Here is a 20,121-nt window from a genome sequence, read left to right as displayed (position 1 = left end):
TAGGATCTGTGAACCCATGGGAGACCCACACTGGGGCATCTATTCTTGAAGGACTGCACCTCATGGAGCTGCTGTTCATGAACTGTTGTGGGGACAGCTCATTTTGGAGAAGTCTGGGGAGAACTGGTTTTCCATGGGAGGGACACTGCACTGATCCAGTGATGAGAGGAAGGACTCCTGTCCCTGAGCAGTGGGAGAAACAACAGTGATGAACAGAGCACAGTCCCCCTTCCCTGCCTCCCTGTGCCACTAGGGGAGGAAGGAAAGCCTGGAAAGGAGCTGAGGAATGGGGGAAAAGGTGTGTTCTTAAGATTTGTTTAACTTCTCATTATCCTGCCTTGATTTTAACTGGTAATAAATTCAATTAATATCCCCAAATTGCCTGTTTTGCCCATGATGATAATTGGTGAGAGATCTTTCCAGCTCCTTATCTCAACCCCTGACCCTTTGGTTATATTTTCTCTTCCCTGTCCAGCTGCAGAGGAGAGTGAGAAAATGCTTTGGTGGATACCTGGGATCCATCCAGGGTCAATCCACCACAACTTAAAGTTATTTTTTTTCCCCCCTAACTCTTCTTTAGAATTGGTGATACCAATATGGGAAAATAGGTTTCTTCACCCAATGTTAATTATCTTATTGGAACCATTATATCAACATATGTTAAACAGTCTGTATTTCCAGCCACAAACACAATTTTTTCTGCCATTTTTTAATGCAGTGCTAGAAACAAGGCAACAGTTCTTTACCACAGTGGGCAAATTTGCTTTCCTAAAGAAGAAGGAGCACTTCCAAAAGTGAAGGGTGAAAACCTCTGCTCAGTGATAGTAGTCAGAGGTCTTGAAAAATGTGGAGGAAGACAAGAGTTTATGATGCAACAGTGGTTCTTGTACAGCTGTGAGTTCCCATTTAATGAATTTATTTATTACAAGAATTAATTTAATATTTAGTATGAAGTCTGGTAGGTATAGCAAACGTTTTACAAAAGACTACTTAGATTTGACTGCAGTACAGTTAGAATTTAGCAGGCTTTATGCTGTGCAGAAGACTCATTTTAGTACTCACAGATAACTTGTAGAAAATGAGTATTTCAGTCTAAATGGGAAGTCTGTTCCAATGGGAAGTCCATTCAGAGAAGAAAATCAGAAGGCTGCTTAATTTAAGGTGTTGAAATTTCATTGAAGTCATACACTCTACATATACAGCATTATTCTCTCTCATCTGTCTGATGAATAAAGCCACTGTCTATAAATGTGTTTTTACCAGATACAATTTTAGCATTTTTAGCACAGCACAAACTTAACAGTTGAGAACTACCCACAGTTGGTTTGGAGTTTTGTATATTTCTGGAATCAAGATGCTTAAATTATTAGTTTTTGTTATTTTTAATTTTTTATCATTTAGACATGATAAAACAAATGTCACTTATTATAACTCCTGGTGCTGAAAGCAAAGAATGAAATATCCATATGTATTCCTTTCTTCCTACAAATCCACACCTGAATACATGGCCAGATTTTTGTTTAGCTACCTGGCATGTATAGCAGCCACTGCATTAAGTGTGATTTTTACAGCTGACATTAATGGAAGTTTTTGCAGAGACACACTGTACCACTTCTGTGATCACCAGCTGTCACCAGTGCATTTCTGGGACATAATCACTTCAGCTCTCTGGATTAAGATCAGTGAGCAGCTAATAAAAGAATCCTGTAACAAACAGACAAGGTGAGACAGTGAGACACACCAGGGATCAAATTGCACCTCTGGGGAATGCTACACCTGATTCAGATACCTAGTGAGAACAGAGCTATCTTTATTGCTCCTGGTCATGCATGTTCCTGAGAAACTCGTGAATATTATTTAAAAACATAATTCTATTAATTTTGTATTGCAAGGAGACCAACTGTGCCCTTCCTCTGGTTTATGCAGTCACCCCAATAACTTTGGGTTGTAAGAGTGTGCACTACATCTTAACTGCCTTCCTACTGCATCGTGCACTTGATCTCAGTCCTAAATTCATTCTGAGGTAAGTGTGATTTTACACAAGCTCTTCCTTGAAGGAGTCACTGAGAAGCCCAGTGGTGTCATCTTTACTCTGCCATTCTCTCATCTCAGCATCAAGATTTGCACACTGAGATTAAACCTGAGACAGGCTGACAACTTTTATTCCATGCAAAGGTGACTCAGAGCTGGTATTAATGACAGTCATCTGTGCCAAGGTTTCAAGTGTCAGGTCCTCCCACAGAAAAAGAAAAACCCAAAACCCCACTCAATAAACCATCTGAAAAGCAATGAGGAAGGAAGCCCAGAACTCTGGCTTTGGCCACCTTTGTGAGTCTGACACAGCATCTGTGCTGGGAGTCTCCTTGGAGCTGTTATGGATATGGTTACAGCCACTGGAAAGAATGAGTAAAGTAGGTGGAACTATGGAAAACTATCATCCAGTGACTGGAAACCAGTGAGGCTGACATTTCTGAGTGGGAATCTCACTCCTAATTCAGGCACTGCAGCACCACAGGTCACATCCTGGACAATGCCTCCAGCAGCAACTGCTGTGTTAGCAAAAGGGAAAAAGCTACTGAAAAGATTATCAGAAAATAAATACTGCTGGCTCAAAGATGATAAATTTAGGGTCTACATACAAAAATAAATAGATTCTGCGACAGTGAAAAACAGAAAAAGAGCACTCAAGTTTCCAAAATATTTTCCAGTGCTGTGATGCTTCTGATATTTCAAGGGCTATAAATTATCAGAAGTATTAGTTTCATTAATGCAGAAGGATGAACAGATACTAATCAACATGAATCTCTTTTTCAGCCAAAGCATTTTATGTTTGCTATTTAACTGCTTGTTATATGACACTATTTAGCACAGTATTTTCAGTATTCTCTCTGTTTAGGAAGGAAATTATTGTGATAAATGTAACATGTGACAGTGATAACTGTTCAGTTCATCATTTATCTGGGGACTGCATGGCAAGACAGCTTCAGTTTGAGGTTAGGTGAACCATTTAGAAGAAGGTATTTATCTTTTAGTTTACTCTGGTCATCAAATATTTCACGACAGAACTCCACTGTGTCACTCTCCTGTGGCAACACTCTGCAATCAGCATCTTTTTGATGCTGAAACCAAGATGAAAAATGAATTATAAAAAGAATACTCCACCATCACATAAAAATACAGACATTAACATTCAATATTGCACTGTGAATCAAAACAGATACCATTATGAACATACTTATCCAGGAACAGAATGGCTCCTAAATCTGCAATATATTTAAAACTGGTAGAGCTTCAATGAATTTGTATACAATCAGTAAACAAATGGTTCCTGATGCTGGTGAAAATAATTCTCCCCCAGCTCCTTATTACAAAAATAAGGTCAAATGTCTGAACTTCCTGTGATTCTATTTGAAAATAACAGTAATCTTGTAATGAAAAGGAGGATGATTCCTGTATATTTTTAAACCTACAGCACCAAACCCACAACACATCAAAATCAGCAAATTCACTTTTTTTGTTGTTTTTTTAAATGCAAATGTTCATCCATATTTGCTGTTTAGCTTCTCACAAGGTGTTACTGGAGAAACTGCATTTCCTCTCCTGGTACAGACCAACACAAACTGGGACAGCTCCTCATGCTTCTGTAAGGCAGGATTTTGACTGCCACATTTGCACTTCATATATCACATATACATTCCCACACATTATTTTATTGATGAGAACATATCAATACATTGTTTTCTCTGTTCCAAACAGAGAGTAGGGACATGCTTTCTAGTGAATTCATTTTAGAAAGAGACTCACAAATGTGTGTTATGACTTGCTGCCAAGCAAGTTAGATATTTGTGTTTGAATTGAGATGAAACTACAGTACTTAACTAAATTTACTAGGCACAAGTACATGAAATCCAATATTGATAATAATTTATGAAAGTAAGAATACCGATTCCTACAATACTGCAAACTTAGTTTATGATAACATAATTAGTTACACTAATAACACTGCTTAGGCACAGTCTTGCTAATTAGGATATTATAAATATTAATGATATCAAGTCTTTGTATTTGATTGCCCCTAGTAGGATCATTTATCATGGTATTTCCAGTTACTAGAGTTGTATTATTTTTCTTTTTCCCTTGAATGTTCATTCCTGGACAAACAGCCATCCTGAGTTTATGCCTAAAATGTATCAATAGTTTATCAGTGATGCAGCCTGCTTAACTTTAAATGCTATTATTTAGTAGCAATGTTACAATGATATAATTCAGTGCTAATATGAGTACACAATCAATTATATTCTGTATGTCTTTTAAATGTCTAACAGAGCCAGCCACACAAGATTACATAGGGCTTTGTTTTCACTCTTTCTCATGTGACCTGTTTCAAGTTAGATTCCTTTGAATTATTAAATGCTTCCTTAAAGCATATTTTCATGCAACCTTTTAAAAGTTAATTATTGATGTAATGACAGGCAAAAAAGACTAAAAATTACGATTTTCAAAAGGACATGAGAAGCATCTTTGACAATAGTGATCTGTTTAGTAAAACACAAAGGCAATACAGAGTGCAGCTTTAAAGAAGAATTACAACAAATCTGCAACATGAGTTGGAAATGCTGTGTAGGTTTCCACAGGTGTTAAAGGAAAGAAGTTTAGCTATAACCCTTTGAGCCGGGTTTAACTGCTTAACATAAGTAGATGAAAATGAAACTGCTTATATCTTGGTTTATTTTTAAGCAGTGTATTATCCAGAGCTTTAGGAATAGGATTGTCTTTCCTCCTTGAAGGTAATGTTATAATTTTCAGAGCTCCACAGAGAACAACAACAATATAGGAGTCTCTAATCTCCTGCTAAATCCAATTCCAGTCATCAGCAATGATAAGCAGAGATTTGGAGGCGTTTGACACTCCAAATCCTATTCTTTTGTAATTCTTTACTTTTTACAACATTTTCAACAGTCGTACATCAGATTTTTGGAAGGATAATCAATAGGCATGATGTATAACTGAAATCAGTCTTCAAAGTGATCCCCTCTAGTAACCAGAAACAAAAGCTTGGCCTCCCTGCTGTGCAGGTATTTTGCTTGGAGCAGGAGGCAGCTGGGCAGCAGCAGGAAGCCAGTTACACCTCCCTGCTTCCCAGCATGGATCAGCAGGTGCCCTGGTGGAGGGCTGAGCAGGGCTGGGGCAGCTGCAACCCACTGCACCTGTCAAAAATCTCCAAAAATGCTTTTGTAGCAGGGAACTACTAGAGCAGAGAGGAAAGACAGTCCAGAGGTTAGGATTTCATGCTGACCATCATTTACATTCCTATTTCATCAGAGACTTTCTAGGTTTAAAACATCTTGCAGAATTTATTAAACTGTCTGGCGCCACTGATCCTCATCTAGAACTTCCCTGTCTTGCAGAGAGCTTGGGCATCACCACACATGAAAGACCAGGAGATGCTCAGGTATGGTGATTGAAGGACCACTCCCACCTGATCTCGTGTTCTGGTCTGTGACTACCTGTCCCAGCTGGTCAGAGCCAGTGCAAGAGGATTTTTGCATGTCTCCTGAATGGTGCACCCTGGCTGCAATACCCAGGAACTTCTGGCACAATATTAGGATCAATCTCAAGTGAGTTGAGTTTCATTAAAGCAAGCAGTACCAGAAATTGTTCTAATGCATTTGTAATTTTACATCCTATACTTTTTTAAAGACATGATGTTATGAATCACGTGAAGAGTTCATATTTACAGTAAAAAAGTTAACCCATATCAAGTCATTTCAAGTTTGTCTTCTTAAGCTGCCTACATATTCATTAATATTCAGAAGGAAAATGACTTGGTGACTAATTGTGACAGCAGCAGTGATTAATCAAGGTAAGTAGCAGAAACTGCATACAATGATTATGGAATTACATTCAAAACCAAGACATAGTGTTATATACAGGAATGGCAATAAAGCAACATACCTTTCCTATCAGATCAGCAATTCTAGGTACTGGTTTTCCTTTCTGGTGACACATGGTTGCAGGGCTCTGTCCATCCCAGTCTTGAAGCTCCTCAATGCTTTTCAGGTACAGAAGAGCTCTCAGTCCAGTACAGTAGTCATCAATAACAGTGAAATCTTGGTTTTGGATAGCACTGCACACCTACGAAATGCAAGGCAGTTATCAGCACCATCCTGGCAGGGAAGCACAGGGAATTAGCAAACTCCTTGGATTTACTGATTATTAGGTGAGCCTTCCTGCAACCCCATTGGGAAGAACTACAAGAATTCTGGATTATTGTCTGCTTAGTCCTATGTCATGATACCACCACTGCAGTTTAGGAAAGAAAGGGCTCAATAACACCAGTTATGCCCAGATTTCCCAGCAGCAGCTCTTGGGCAAGGCCTGAGGGCTGTTCAGAGACAAACCTGCAAGCCCAGCCTGAGATGTGCCTGCTGGGGAGCTGGTGCTGAGCACACCAGCACACTGGCAAACCCCACCTGTGCTCAGAGCTTTGCCTGCACACACTCATGGCATCCCCCAGCCTGCTCTGCTCAGGAAGCACAGGCATAATCAGTTAGGTCCCAGCCTAGCAAATCACAGAACTATAGGCTTGCTGAGACTGGAAAGCATCTCTTGAGATCTTGTTTTTCAACCTCTAGCTCAGAGAAGGGTCAGCTACAGGAGACTACCCAACACTGTATCCAGTCAGAACTTTAATAGAGAGTACAACCTCTCTGGGGAACCTGCTTCAGTGTTCAGTCTCCCTTGAAGCTTTTTTCTTATATTTAAATGGAATTTCTGTTTGTGCCCATTCCACTAGATAGGACTGAGATGAATCTGGATCCAATGGAAGTGTCTCAGCAATAGCACCCATTAAACTCACCTGTTATTATGGGGTGAGCATTGCCAGGCACAGAACAGAACAATCCCCTTCTGCCACTCAGTGCAACTGGGAGGCAAGGCCACTTTGTTTTAGATACTTTGGAAGCACAGATAGCAATATAGCTTTATAAACATATAGAGTAGTGATCCCTGACCTGCAGAGCTTAACATGTAAACACAAACCACTGACAGCAGAAAACAATCTGACCATGAACATGAGTTCTTCTAGAGCACGTTGGGGATGTCAGCTCAGGCTTGAACCCACAGAGATCCCCAAACAAACTGACAACTGAATAAAAAATCCTTGACTGTTGTCTGAATACCTTCTCATTAGCTAAACTCTAATCAGCCATCAGTGACGAGGTGCAGGGCTGATTGAGTGCCATTAATTATCATCCCTGGAAATGCTCTGAAATTCCAGATGTGTCAGTGTTTTCAGCCTCTGATTCAGCTTTTATTGAGAAAGCTGAAAGGAATGCTCCTGATAATACCTCGACTCCATGCACACATAGTGAACACAACAATGAAACAGGCACCTACTTTAGAACGTGAATGGGTGCACAGAGACATGCACAAACACATCCACACTGCAGATCATAATGGACATCAACACCTAAAAAGCACAGGCAATATACTATTGTTTTCCCCATTTCAGAAATGACACTTGCAGTCCTGAAGAGAGGGACACACCACATTGGGAAATACCATTTATTACCACTGAACAAGAGAGAAAATAAGGGGAAACTATAAAATAAGCACAATAACATTTTCTATGCAGTGCATTTACATTACAAAAAAAAAAAAAATCTCTTTCTCTGGAGAAACAGTGTGGGCATTAATTAGGTCTGTTATGCCTTCCACAGGCTTCAAGACTTGGCTTTGTTTTTTTTAATGGCAATTATAGAGACCATCATAATTACTTCCTGTACAGGTTATTTAACTGCAAAACTCCACTGATGTTTATTGAAACCTTTTTGCACAGCAAGGAATTCTCTGGGCTTTTTTAGTGCATGGGTAACACTTTTATTATCTACTCTTAAAAATACAAAAACTGTAAAAAAAAATGCAGTAAAAAGCCATGTCATGTCACTTGAAACAAGTTCAGACGCTTTTGTCAAAATGCTGAAATATTTTGACAGGATGTATACACATGAGATACAAGGGAGGATACCTGTAATAACCTTATAAATAAAGAGGCTTTTACTGTTTTCCAGCTTGTGGTGCAGTGTTATGAACTGCAATAATATAAAAATGTGTGGAAGATAATAACACACTAAGAGGTAACTATTTGATCCCTGTGATTCTATATGCAGTGCACTATTTGTCTTCCCTGGAAAGCCAAGAAAAGTTGCAAACTGAAGGCAAAATGCAATTTTTAAGAAAATGTAAATCTCTGCACTAAAGAAAAATGTTACACGACATGGAAAGGCTTAGAACAAGTGGTCTTAAACAATCCTCCTCTTCTGAAGAAATCTTATGACTATGGTGCCCAATGGTGTGGATAATGAGCCAAGGCATGGCTTTCACTGATTTCACTGGGATAAAAGCAAGTGCTTATGTTTATGGGCCCTTCCTAGAACAAGAGACTTCAAACATTAACACACACAAAACCAACTGAAATAGTTTTGCCACGTTTTTGGCAAATTCCAAAATTCCAAGCTTATGTTGCACAAATCAGATGGTGAGGTTTGTATTTTAGGGTTGCTGTATTTTCCATCAATCAGTATAGAAGCCTTTGCAGAATTTTAAAAGGTGCTGAACAAAGTCAGGATAAAAGGTCGCCATGACCCATCAGCCATGACAATTTCTACACCACAGAGAGAGTTTTTTAGCATCATATCTGGCTGCCTCTGCATCACCAGTTTAAATGACACTGTGTCCCCTTTTCAGCACAGGAGAAGTGGCAGGGCAACAGACCAGGTGAGACTCAAGCTCAGGCATGCAGAACAATCCCAGGAGAACTGAGGCAGCCCATCTCCACAGCCCATTAATGCCCCTGCATTAATGGCCAGCACTGCCATGGACCAGTGCACACACAGAGCCTGCCTCCATCGCTCCTCTGGTTTGCCAGCACAGGTTCTGGCAAGCAGCAGTGCTGGGACTCTGCACAGCAGGGATGGCACCTGTTTAATATCCCTTAATCCTAAATAATCCAAGTGGATCTGTTTAATGAGTAAATTAGCATTCAGCTGTTCACTGACCCAGCCTTTTGCCTGAAACATTTTGGTAGAAAGTATCTTCTGTGGATGAGAGACTGGTTCTGTGGAGCATCCCAAGGGACAGAGAGAAGTCCAGCTCACAACAAAGCTGTCAGCTGTACTGCTGACAAGTGCTGTCCTGCCTGTGCTGGTCACTAGAACTTGGACTAGAAGAGAAAGGTGCCATGCTTTTCCTCTTTGGGAAGGTAACATGTATTATTCATATTGCACTAATATGCACGGAAATAAATTTGCACAAGCTTGGTATTAGAACTGCTACAATTTAATTTTTAACATTGGATCTCCTTCCTTTTCTCCCACATCCAGACTCCAATGATTGTCCCTTATATCCCAAAAGAGACATCTAGCCAAGTGAGGAATTTCTTCTGGGAGACAATAGCTTGGAGAACATTTTAATTTTTACACCCCTCTAAAATATATGTATCTCTTTTGATTATATGGGTGTAAAATAATTGTCACTTTTATGAAAACAGAAGTATTCAGTAACGAGGCAGATGGGTGGCAGTGATACACGGTCTAGAAGTAAGAAGATTGATGGGTATATATTTGTATATACAAATGCAAATCACATAGCTTGACTGTTCTACCATATTAGTTTCCATTTGTTGTAGCTGTACAACATCAAAGCAGTGATGTCTCCATATATTCATTTAGTGGTAATGTAACGGACTACCAAAAAAAAAAAAAAAAAAATCAAAGTGAGAGTTTCTAAGTAGTTTCCTGGCAATTGAGACAGCAGGCTCTTTCATCTGTGCTGTAACTGTGGCAATGCATTGATTTAAACTCCTTCTGAGATCTCAAATGCTTTTATATTCGTAGGTCTTACTGGCTGCTTTCTTTTTTGCCTTTTTTCCCTTCAAATGATAAAATCCTAGCATTTAGCAGAATGCAATCTTGCTTCCCCAGAAGATGGAGACTTATTGCAGCTTTGGTTCTAAACTGCACAGAATTTGTAAATAAAATAGCTCTCAAAATGCCATTTGATTAAGAAACTGGCCTTAGACTTCACAATTTCTAATATTCTGACCACAGCAAAGGGATAAACAACTATTATTTCTCTGAGATACCTGTGAGAGGCTTTACAATGTATTAAAAATTGTGCTTTGCCATTAAATTGGTTGACTCCCTTTGAAATATTTTTATTGGTATATACAAATGGCAAACAAAAGGTTTACTATTTGATATTATGTTTTCAATTTTAGTGTTAATCATCTTTCTCTAAAAGCTTTCTTTTTCTATTAAAAAATTCTTCCTGGTAAGTATTGAAGACATAAATCCACCTTCTTGTTGGAGCAACATTTATGAATATGCCTGAACCATTATTTAATGTCTAGGTGAAGCTACTGCTTTCTTGATAAGGTTCTATTGATCAGGATTCTTGTGAAAAAAAACCTGAAGCTGTGAAGGAATGCAAGATGGTTCAGGAAGAATTCTGTTTGTGCCCACCTGTGTATCTGTATGAGTTGCCACCATTAAGAAGGCTAATTTTATTGCAGAGGGCAAGAGCAATATGATAATCTGGGTGAAGCATACACACAATTTGGGATTCATTCTCAAAGGCAGCCATCAAAAATTGACTTGACTAATGGGAGAACTTTCTGGTCCATGCAATCTATGTGCATAGCTCTTGCCTTTGGAAATGAAAATGCACATTTTCTAGCCCCTGCACAATAATAAGGATGTGCCCTGATCTCCAAAGCAAAAGCAGCAGACACTGCACAGGTTGTTTGACACAGAGCTGCAGTGTGAGAGCATGCAGACAAACAGAATCTCCTCTGAGAGCATTTCTGTCCCTACAACCCTCAGGACACCAATGTCTACAGAAAGGCTGCCTCCAAAATTCTGACCCCTCCTCATGTCTCTTTGAACACTGACTTACTAGAACATTAAATGCCTAGCCTAAATTACCCTTGCTATCTAATTATTACTTCTGCTAGAGGGTGGTAGGATTAAGAACATTAGGGGAAGTGGTTTATCAGACAATGTGGTAGAATCTTGGGAAAAAACCTCGAGACTCTTTGTTTTAAAGAACAAATTTGTGAAAAGAAAAAGCTTCCAAAATATTGATATAGTACAGATGGAATGATTTGATTCACTCACATTAGCTGCTTAAATGACTCTAGAGATACAGGTTAGCAGATGGGATGTTACTTAACAAGTCTTCAGATACTGGATCAACACAAAACTGAATTGGATGATAGCTGATAGCCTTTTTAAAACATGACAACTGAACTAATATACATGAGCTAATGAACTACTATTTGTTTCAGAGTCTAGTACAGCTTTCAGAAAGCAGTTTGAAAGACTCAAACATTACATCTATAAATTGTTTGAATTATGGGGGAAAAAGCCCACCTAATCATTTTTACTGAGTCCTAGACTTAAATTTCTAATGAGTAGAGGTCTTACTAGTGACACTTTGAGGGATAACAAACAGAAGATTAAAAAATGCTAATAATTCCAGGCCAGGCTCTGAAAAGCAGGCAACCATTCACATAAAGCTTAAGAAATCTATACTGAAAAAAACCTAATTAAAAGGACTGGATACTCCTATGCCATGTGGGTCTCAGTACGTCAGTGAAGTATTTCAGATATTTTGTTATACCTCAAGAAATTTCATCAGACAGATAAATTGTCATTCTAATCAAAAGTACAGGCTAATGTCAGTAAATAATGGAGCTCAAAATTACTTAAAAAGAGCACATGCAAGACAAGCTTATGGGGTAAATGTTGTATTTCTATTTCCTGCAACAGCCTGGGCCCTCTCTCCAGTAGGACAATATAATGCTGGCATGGTGTCAGGCAGAGCTGAGCTGGTGCTTCAGGAGCTCAGGGACTGCAGGTGCAGAAATCCAGCTGCAGGTGCAGAAATCCAGCTGCAGGTGCAGAAATCCAGCTGCAGCAGCTGGGCAGCAGGACGAGCCCCAGGGTATTGCTGAAGCCACTGCAGCCTCCTGCCACAGCTGACAGAGAAGCTCCCCAGCACCAAGGATGGCTACTCCTCCTGCCAGACACCTCACAGCACCTGGGGCTGGGGGCTGCAAGACAGACCCTGTCCTTGCAGTGCACTCCAGCAACCCTGGGCAGCTGTGAGGGACCAACAACAAGGGAGGAGAAAAAAGCTGAGAATCCATTAGCCACTTATCAGATGAAGGAAGGTCAGGAGATAAGAGCACTGTAAGGGATCCTTTAGGAGTATCATCCAATGCCTTAATTCCTAGCCCACCCAAATCTGTCTCTCCTCCCCTTAAGTTCTCCAGTGCCAATTAATGTATCTTTGATCTAAATAGCTAAACTGGGTGTTTGGGAGTGGGAGACTGGTCCTTATCAAGGGACCCCGAACGATGAAATTTTGTATCCCATGTCTTTGAGAGGAGAAATGCAGAATAAATCAAGAATTTTCAGAAGGCCCCCTGAGGTAACTGTGGGTTTTTTCCTTGTCAAGCACCCCTAGAGGAATGGTTATATTTCCTTATCTCACTAAAGCATTCTGTCAGTTCTTGGAACTACAAAGTGGACCTTTATGCAGTAGGTGGGCACACACACTGATAAAAGTGCTGATCATGATCATCTTTCCTAAGAAAACAAATATGATTCCACATGCCTTGAGCATTGAGGAGTCTGGGAAACAGCTTCATAATCAGCCATGTATAGCAAATTGCATCATTGTACTGCAGATTTACAAAATGAATGACAGCTTTGAATGCAGATGAACTAACTCCCCTGGGTAAAAAGTCCAACCACATACAGAGGCTCTACTACTATCTTTAAATACATGATGAATATCACATCATACTTCATTTATTAACACCCAAAGGTCTCACCTCTCTCTTACAAGTACTGTTCTGAAAAAAGAAATCCTTCAGCTCTCCCAGTGATTCTGCAGCTGCTGGGACAGCATCACCAGATGTGTCAGGCAGATGTAGATTTATTTGATCCATTTCCACCCGCTGTAACCTTCAGCTCCAAAGAAATTTCTATAGCAGGTACCAATCAAGTCACTCAGATCTGGTGGTTTGATGATAAAAACCATCAAGTAACATTACACAGCAGTGTTTTTAAGTCCTTGCTTTCTGAGAGCAGGCCAACAGGAACACCATCATCTCTAGAAGTGAGTTGGTCTGTTGTCCCATTTTTGGAAAGGTGTGTTTGTCAGAGATGAGTATATTTCTAGGAAAGCATGCTTTTCAGGAAAGAATGGTGTTCTGAAAATAGTGTGGAAAAGAGTTTCAGAACTACCAATATGTGCTGTTTGACAACATGGAATGAAATGGCTCCATTTAACTTGAAAATGTCTGTTTTGCAATCCAAGTTAATTGGAATGAAAAGGTCAAAACCAAAATATGTTGCAAAAAGATTGAAACAGATTTGATTCACCCAAATAATATTTTTTCTTTAAATGTGTTAATTCCACACGCTTTTAGAATTTTTATTATCAGTCTAAACTGAAAAACTTTTCCATGCTTAAACTTCCCTGTGACAATAACTATTTCCTCATCACTGGCAATACTCAGTCTCACTAATGCCTAACAGACCTAGGGTAGACCTTCAGTGTTCATCCAGGACACTCTGAATCAGACACAGCAGGGATTTGAGATCTATTTTGATTAAATTACATTTGTCAATGAAAAACAGTTCCCTCAAAGAAATTTTCACCAAATTCTAATGAGAACCATCTACTGAGGGACATCCTCCTGTGACCAGAATTTTGAAAGCTGCAGCCCTCTCAAAATCAAACAGAAAAGCAATTTTTCTATCTTGGAACCTCAATTCAATCCTGCAATGATTAACCCCTCTTCCTTGTGAGTCTTTCCCTCTAGTACTCTCACATTATATTTCAGCTAAAATTACTTTCATCCTCTATCAGCTTGCCTGTACGAATTTGTGCAGCAGCTGCTGTGTCCATTGAAGAGTGAGATTCATGTGAACAAAATAGTTCTGACCCTGTGAATCCTTCGTGTCAGAGATAAAAACCCACTTCCACATTTCCTTAGGGATTGTTTTACCTATCTCCATCCAAATAGCAAATATCAGCAAGAAAAGCAGCGACATAACTCATGATATTGAAGGAAGTTAAACCCTTTCTTAAATGTACTGCCAGCTTCCAAAATGCCAGCTTAAAAAACAAATGCTTTCTCTTGTTCTTTTGTTCTAATTGCATGGATAAAAGAACCCCTCATCAGTCAGATCAAGCTGTGTCAGGGGGCTTGTGCTGTAACAGGGAAAAAAATTATTGCTCCCTCATTTCTGGGCAGAAAATCTACTTATCTACCACTGGGAAAAGCAAAAAAATCAGTGACCAAACTGCAGCTAGCCCAGCACCAAGCCCCTTCTGAGCAGTGCATCCCTGTGCCAGTGTGGGCTCCAGTTGTGCCTTCCCTGAGCACAACCTCTTCCACTGCTTGCTTTCCCTTTCTTCCTTTCACTGCCAGGTGCAGCCTCTGACTGAAAGATCAACAAAGCTGCTATGATACAAAGGAAAATTTCTTAAATGTGTATTTTCTTTGCATGACTGACAATGTTTCCAAGAAGAATTTCTCTGATGACAGAGCTTTGAACGTTTTACATTCTTCCTTTTTGGAAAACAAGTCCCCTGCAGTTACAACATATATATAAAAAAAATATCAACCTCACAAGAATTTTCCTATGTAATTATTTGAGATAGGCAGAAAGGAATAAAGAAACAACATTTTCCACTGTGCTTATCTTGCCTGCTATTTATTTTCAATATATAACAAGGAACTGGGTACAGTTTCAGACTCAATCTCCAGTCACCTCCACATGTACTGAAGAGAACTCAGTCTACAGTTGCTTCATGTCTGAAAGCAACCTGAGTTGAATAAAACAACTTGCCTATAACTTCATCAACAATTAACCAAGCCTCTTGTGAAGAGTCATCTCCATATTGCATTTACTTTGTAAACTTCAAACAAAACTCAATTCACACCATGTGCTTCATCTGCATGGAGAACAACTCTGTGCATGTTCATGCAAGAGAGCAGCAGCATGGATCCACATCAATAGTGTGAACCCACATTAAAAAATTTTAAAAAATTAAATTAAAAATAGGTGCAGCAGTACTGGGTTTTCAAAGGACAAGCAATATCGTGGATCCTTGGGAGAGATGGAAAAAGACATAGTGCCAAAGCAATTATTCCTCCCATCCCCTCAATTCTTAAGGCATTGCCAGAGCCAGGGGAGCAGGGCAGGCAGGACAGGGGAGCAGACCCAGTGTCCCCAGCAGAACAAACCCCCTGCTGTAAGGGATGACTGCTATAGCACAGCATTGGAACTGATGCTCAATTGAGACCTAATTGTTAGTAAATAATTATTACCATATAGTGATAGTTGAAACTACTTTGCATGAGAATTCATTATGAGAATGACAAACAGCAATTGTTACAGAATAAGCTTTAATTCATTCTTACAAATTTATGAAATGACAATCCTATCTATGCAGACTTCATTTTATAGCTGGTGAAATGAGCAGAAATAAAGGAAAGCTAATAGATAATTCCCCTAAGCAGCTCCAAATAAAATAAAGAACTAATGCAAAACTGCACAAAATAAAAGGCATTATTAGTGTTGAATTTAGCAACTTTACAATGTGCTGATTTGAATATTGCAACTTTTCATTAAAAGTGGCAAAATAATACGCATGAATCAATAACAAAAACCTGTTTTAATTTGATGTTTTTTACAATTATAACAAAAAACTTTGTAGATTGTTTTTGTCTGACAAATTCTGATTTCCTTTAAAAGAAATTCTCACAGAAGATTCTCACTATCAATTAGCAATTTCTCTCCCAATCGTCTGTAATGGAGCAAGTCCTCTAATTACTTTTTGTTTTATTAGCAAAGACAGACAGTTGAGAACAGGTTGAATTTCTGCAATTAGCACTGGGCTAGGAAAAAAACCAGAAAATAATGAAATGTTTTCAGAAGTAAATGCTTGGATATGTCTGTCCCAACTCTTTTCTCTTTCACATTCATTCCACTTTGGATTTCATGTCGAGATGTTCAAAGAGCACTTTGTTCCCTCTTTTGTTTCTGCACGTACTGCAAATTTCATCTCTGCAGAGAGTGGCCACTCCATTCAGTGCTGTAGCCATTGAAGACTTTTCTCAGAGCGTGGCTCTGTGAGCAGTGGAGCTAATGATAGCTGGCTGCCAGCAGCTCAGAGTGTCCTGGTTGGGTTCTGTGCTGTCTAACAAGGTGTGCTGCCAATTAAAGCCTTTCCTGTGGCTGACACAGCGCTGTCCCATGCGGGTTCTCAGAGGTCTAATGAAGGTGAGCTCATAGTGTGCTCCTGCTTACAGTGAAGGAATGCTCTCTCCTCTGCCTTTTCTGCTTCTCAAAATTTGTTAGAGTAAAACACTTTCTCCCTTCTGGAAAATTTCAGTGAAAATGGCCACAAAAGCTCAAATGTGATGGAAGATACTCAAATGGATGTACAAATACCTATCAAGTTTCTTTGTAAATACAGTCTAAAAGCTGCTCTTTTTACAGGAGACTATACTTATCTCAATCAAAGAACTTACACCTGAAAAGTGGTTTTGCCTTAAGTGGCTTTTTTTTTTTTCTTAAAAATCTTGGTGGGTCTAAAGTACCGTCCCTTGAATCTTGTCTCTTATCATTTTGGTATCCTGACACTGCATCCAGCAACCTATTCTTCCCTCATCAATTCTAATCATGAGAGAAGAATTAGGTCTAGCACCTTAACTTCTCTGTGTCATGGACAGCTTTGTACAGAAAGGGTTTGTTCTTCTACCCCCAAAGCAGAGCCTGTGTCAGAAACCTCCCAGTGCCCAGCTGGTGCCCAAGTGTGCCTGTCCTTGGGCTCATCTGCCCTGGGAGCACTCTCTGCCTGGCACAGAGCAATGTGCAGCCTGTGTTTCCCCTATGTGCTGGGTAAGGACAGAGGGGCAGAGGAAGGGTGGGCTCTTGGGGAGTCCAGGCAGGAGAAGCACAGCCCTGCTGTGCCACACCGATGGCACCCTGTGGCTGCTGAGACTTGCAAGATCCTCCCAACTTCATTCTCCTCACACAGGGCTGAGACAAAGGACTCCCTGTCTGCATTCAAAATCATGGCTATTCATTGCAAGACAAAGTATTTTTCTTCCCAATGGTTATCAGCAGAAACTTAACTTGGGATTTCAAAACACAGGGCCAGCTCCCTCACTCCCCTGCTCTACACTCCCATGATTTGAATGTCTTTTAATTCTTCACTCTGCATTAAATTGCATGAATAGTAATTCCAGGGTGAGAATTTTTTGGCCTGATCTAATCCTCACTTAACTAAGGTATCAGAATCTTCACTGACTTCAACAGACACTGGCATGGACTAAAAAGAAGAGTAATGAAGTGCATGGAAACCAGATCTCTACTTTGCAGTTCTGTAGACATAAAAAAAAATATAGAGTTTCTACAGAGTTTCACATTTGCACAAATACAATAACAATATTGTTTCATAGATCAAGTCCCACGATTTTGTGATGGAAAAGCCTGTTTATTCACACACAAAGGGCCATCCTGCTGTTATAAAAATCACTTCGCTAAATGCATCAGTAAAAAGCCTGCTGAAAAAAAATAATAATCAAATTGTCCTGAATCCTTTGAGACTTTTGTTCCAAAGAGATACCAACAAGAAGGCTTGTTGAAAATATTAGAAAACCACAAGCAGTCTCAGAAAAACCACTTGTGTTTCATGGTGGAGAGAGATTTTGTATTACAGAGGCAAAACTCATCACTATTGCTTTCCTGTCATGGGCTGTCCCATTTCCAGAATGGTTCTGTTCTTCCTCAGATGCCTGAGGTCCCACCCAAAACTGGGCAGGGGCAGATCCTACACACAAGAACAAGCACAAGAACAGCACTGCAAGGGACAGATCAGCACTGCAAGGGATAGAACAACACTGCAAGGGACAGAACAGCACTGCAAGGGATAGAACAGCACTGCAGGGAACAGGAACAGCACTGCAAGGGACAGAACAGCACTGCAAGGGACAGAACAGCACTGCAAGGGATAGAACAGCACTGCAGGGAACAGGAACAGCACTGCAAGGGATAGAACAGCACTGCAGGGAACAGGAACAGCACTGCAAGGGACAGATCAGCAATGCAGGGAACAGGAACAGCACTGCAGGGAACAGGAACAGCACTGCAAGGGACAGATCAGCACTGCAAGGGACAGATCAGCACTACAAGGGACAGAACAGCACTTCAGGGACAGCACTGCAAGGGATAGAACAGCACTGCAAGGGATAGAACAGCACTGCAAGGGACAGAACAGCACTGCAAGGGATAGAACAGCACTGCAAGGGACAGAACAGCACTGCAAGGACAGGAACAGCACTGCAAGGGATAGATCAGCACTGCAGGGAACAGGAACAGCACTGCAAGGGATAGAACAGCACTGCAAGGGATAGAACAGCACTGCAAGGACAGGAACAGCACTGCAAGGGATAGATCAGCACTGCAGGGAACAGGAACAGCACTGCAAGGGACAGGAATAGCACTGCAAGGGACAGGAATAGCACTGCAAGGGACAGATCAGCACTGCAAGGACAGGAACAGCACTGCAAGGGACAGGAATAGCACTGCAAGGGACAGATCAGCACTGCAAGGGACAGAATAGCACTGCAAGGGACAGGAATAGCACTGCAAGGGACAGAACAGTACTGCAAGGGACAGAATAGCACTGCAAGGGACAGGAACAGCACTGCAAGGGACAGAATAGCACTGCAAGGGACAGAATAGCACTGCAAGGGACAGATCAGCACTGCAAGGGACAGAATAGCACTGGAAGGGACAGGAACAGCACTGCAAGGGACAGGAACTGCAAGGGACAGGAACAGCACTGCAAGGGACAGATCAGCACTGCAAGGGACAGGAACTGCATCCCAGCCAGGACAAGAGGAGGTGAGGGAGGATGAAGGTGGATCTGAAAAAGGGCTCAGGGTAAAGCCACAGGCTGTCCCACTGAGAAACACCATTCCATGGGTGGATTTAAAATCATTACTTGGTAGAAAACCTTACAGACATGCATGTCTGCAACAGAGGATGTGTGTGACCCCTCACATTGTGAGAAAAGACATTTATTTGAAAAGGAATCAATATTCTTTACCTGAAAATGTCCAATATTCCAGAAGAATAAAGTATTCCATACCAGAATATAATACTGAAAGGTTCTACCATGGAATAAGTATACTTTAGAAAGTACCCCTTTGGTCTACCTCTTTTTTTTTAGTTACATCTGCTAGAAATAATGACTACAGAATCTCTTTCAACAAAAGGTCATTTATGTCAATGGACAGAACACAGAGGATCAGATCACCTACTGTAATTGCAAATTAATGCTCTACTGCTAATGCATTAACTACACAATATTGATCTACAATTGAATCATACAGGCTACTGTGAAGTGATTTTTACTTTAATATTTTTATGCTTTTATTGCTTTCTCCATAATGCATCTTCTCTTTCCGCTGGAATTTTCTATAATTGTTTCCCATTTTAATTTCCTGCAGCAAGATGACTTTAAAAAAATGTATGCCTCTTTCAAAACCTTGAAAAAAATCTAATAAGCCATCAGTGTGACATGGTAAATCACATATATGTTGCAGAACATGCAAAAATTTTGATATGCATCTAATTTTGATAAATTGGGGCTTTAAAAAAAGCTTACTTAAATTAGAAACAAAATACCTCGGCCTCAATGGAAAACTGTAATAATGACATTCATCACAGAAAGGGGCTTCTAGACATTTTTGGAGCTCCTTGTATACAATGAGTGCAGGATTATCTCCATATTAAACTTGGGGGGGGGGGGGGGTTGCTGTTTTTTTCTTTTGTTTTGTGTTTTTTGGTTTTTTTTTTTGTTTTGCTTTGGTTTGGGTTTTTCGGTTGTTTGTTTTGTTTTCTGGGTTTTTGTTTTTTGTTTTTTTTAATTTATTTTTTATGTCATGCCTTTACTGAAAAGAGTTTGGTAATTCAGGTATGTTAAAAAAACGATAGTGCAATGAATCAGCTGAAGAATGACTGA

General features: G+C 40.0%; 1 protein-coding gene across 1 annotated transcript in view; it reads right to left on the bottom strand.

Moving 5' to 3' along the window:
* DPYD (dihydropyrimidine dehydrogenase) overlaps positions 1–20,121 on the bottom strand; it is a 320,908-nt gene that overhangs the window by 39,041 nt on the left and 261,746 nt on the right. Inside the window, exon 20 of the mRNA XM_079314282.1 lies at positions 5,956–6,135. Coding sequence (XP_079170408.1) covers positions 5,956–6,135 — 180 coding nt within the window. The remainder of the gene's footprint in view (positions 1–5,955; positions 6,136–20,121) is intronic.

Source organism: Erithacus rubecula (assembly GCF_903797595.1).
Source record: "Erithacus rubecula genome assembly, chromosome: 10".
Taxonomy (NCBI): domain Eukaryota; kingdom Metazoa; phylum Chordata; class Aves; order Passeriformes; family Muscicapidae; genus Erithacus; species Erithacus rubecula.
This window is presented reverse-complemented; position numbering and strand designations above follow the sequence as displayed.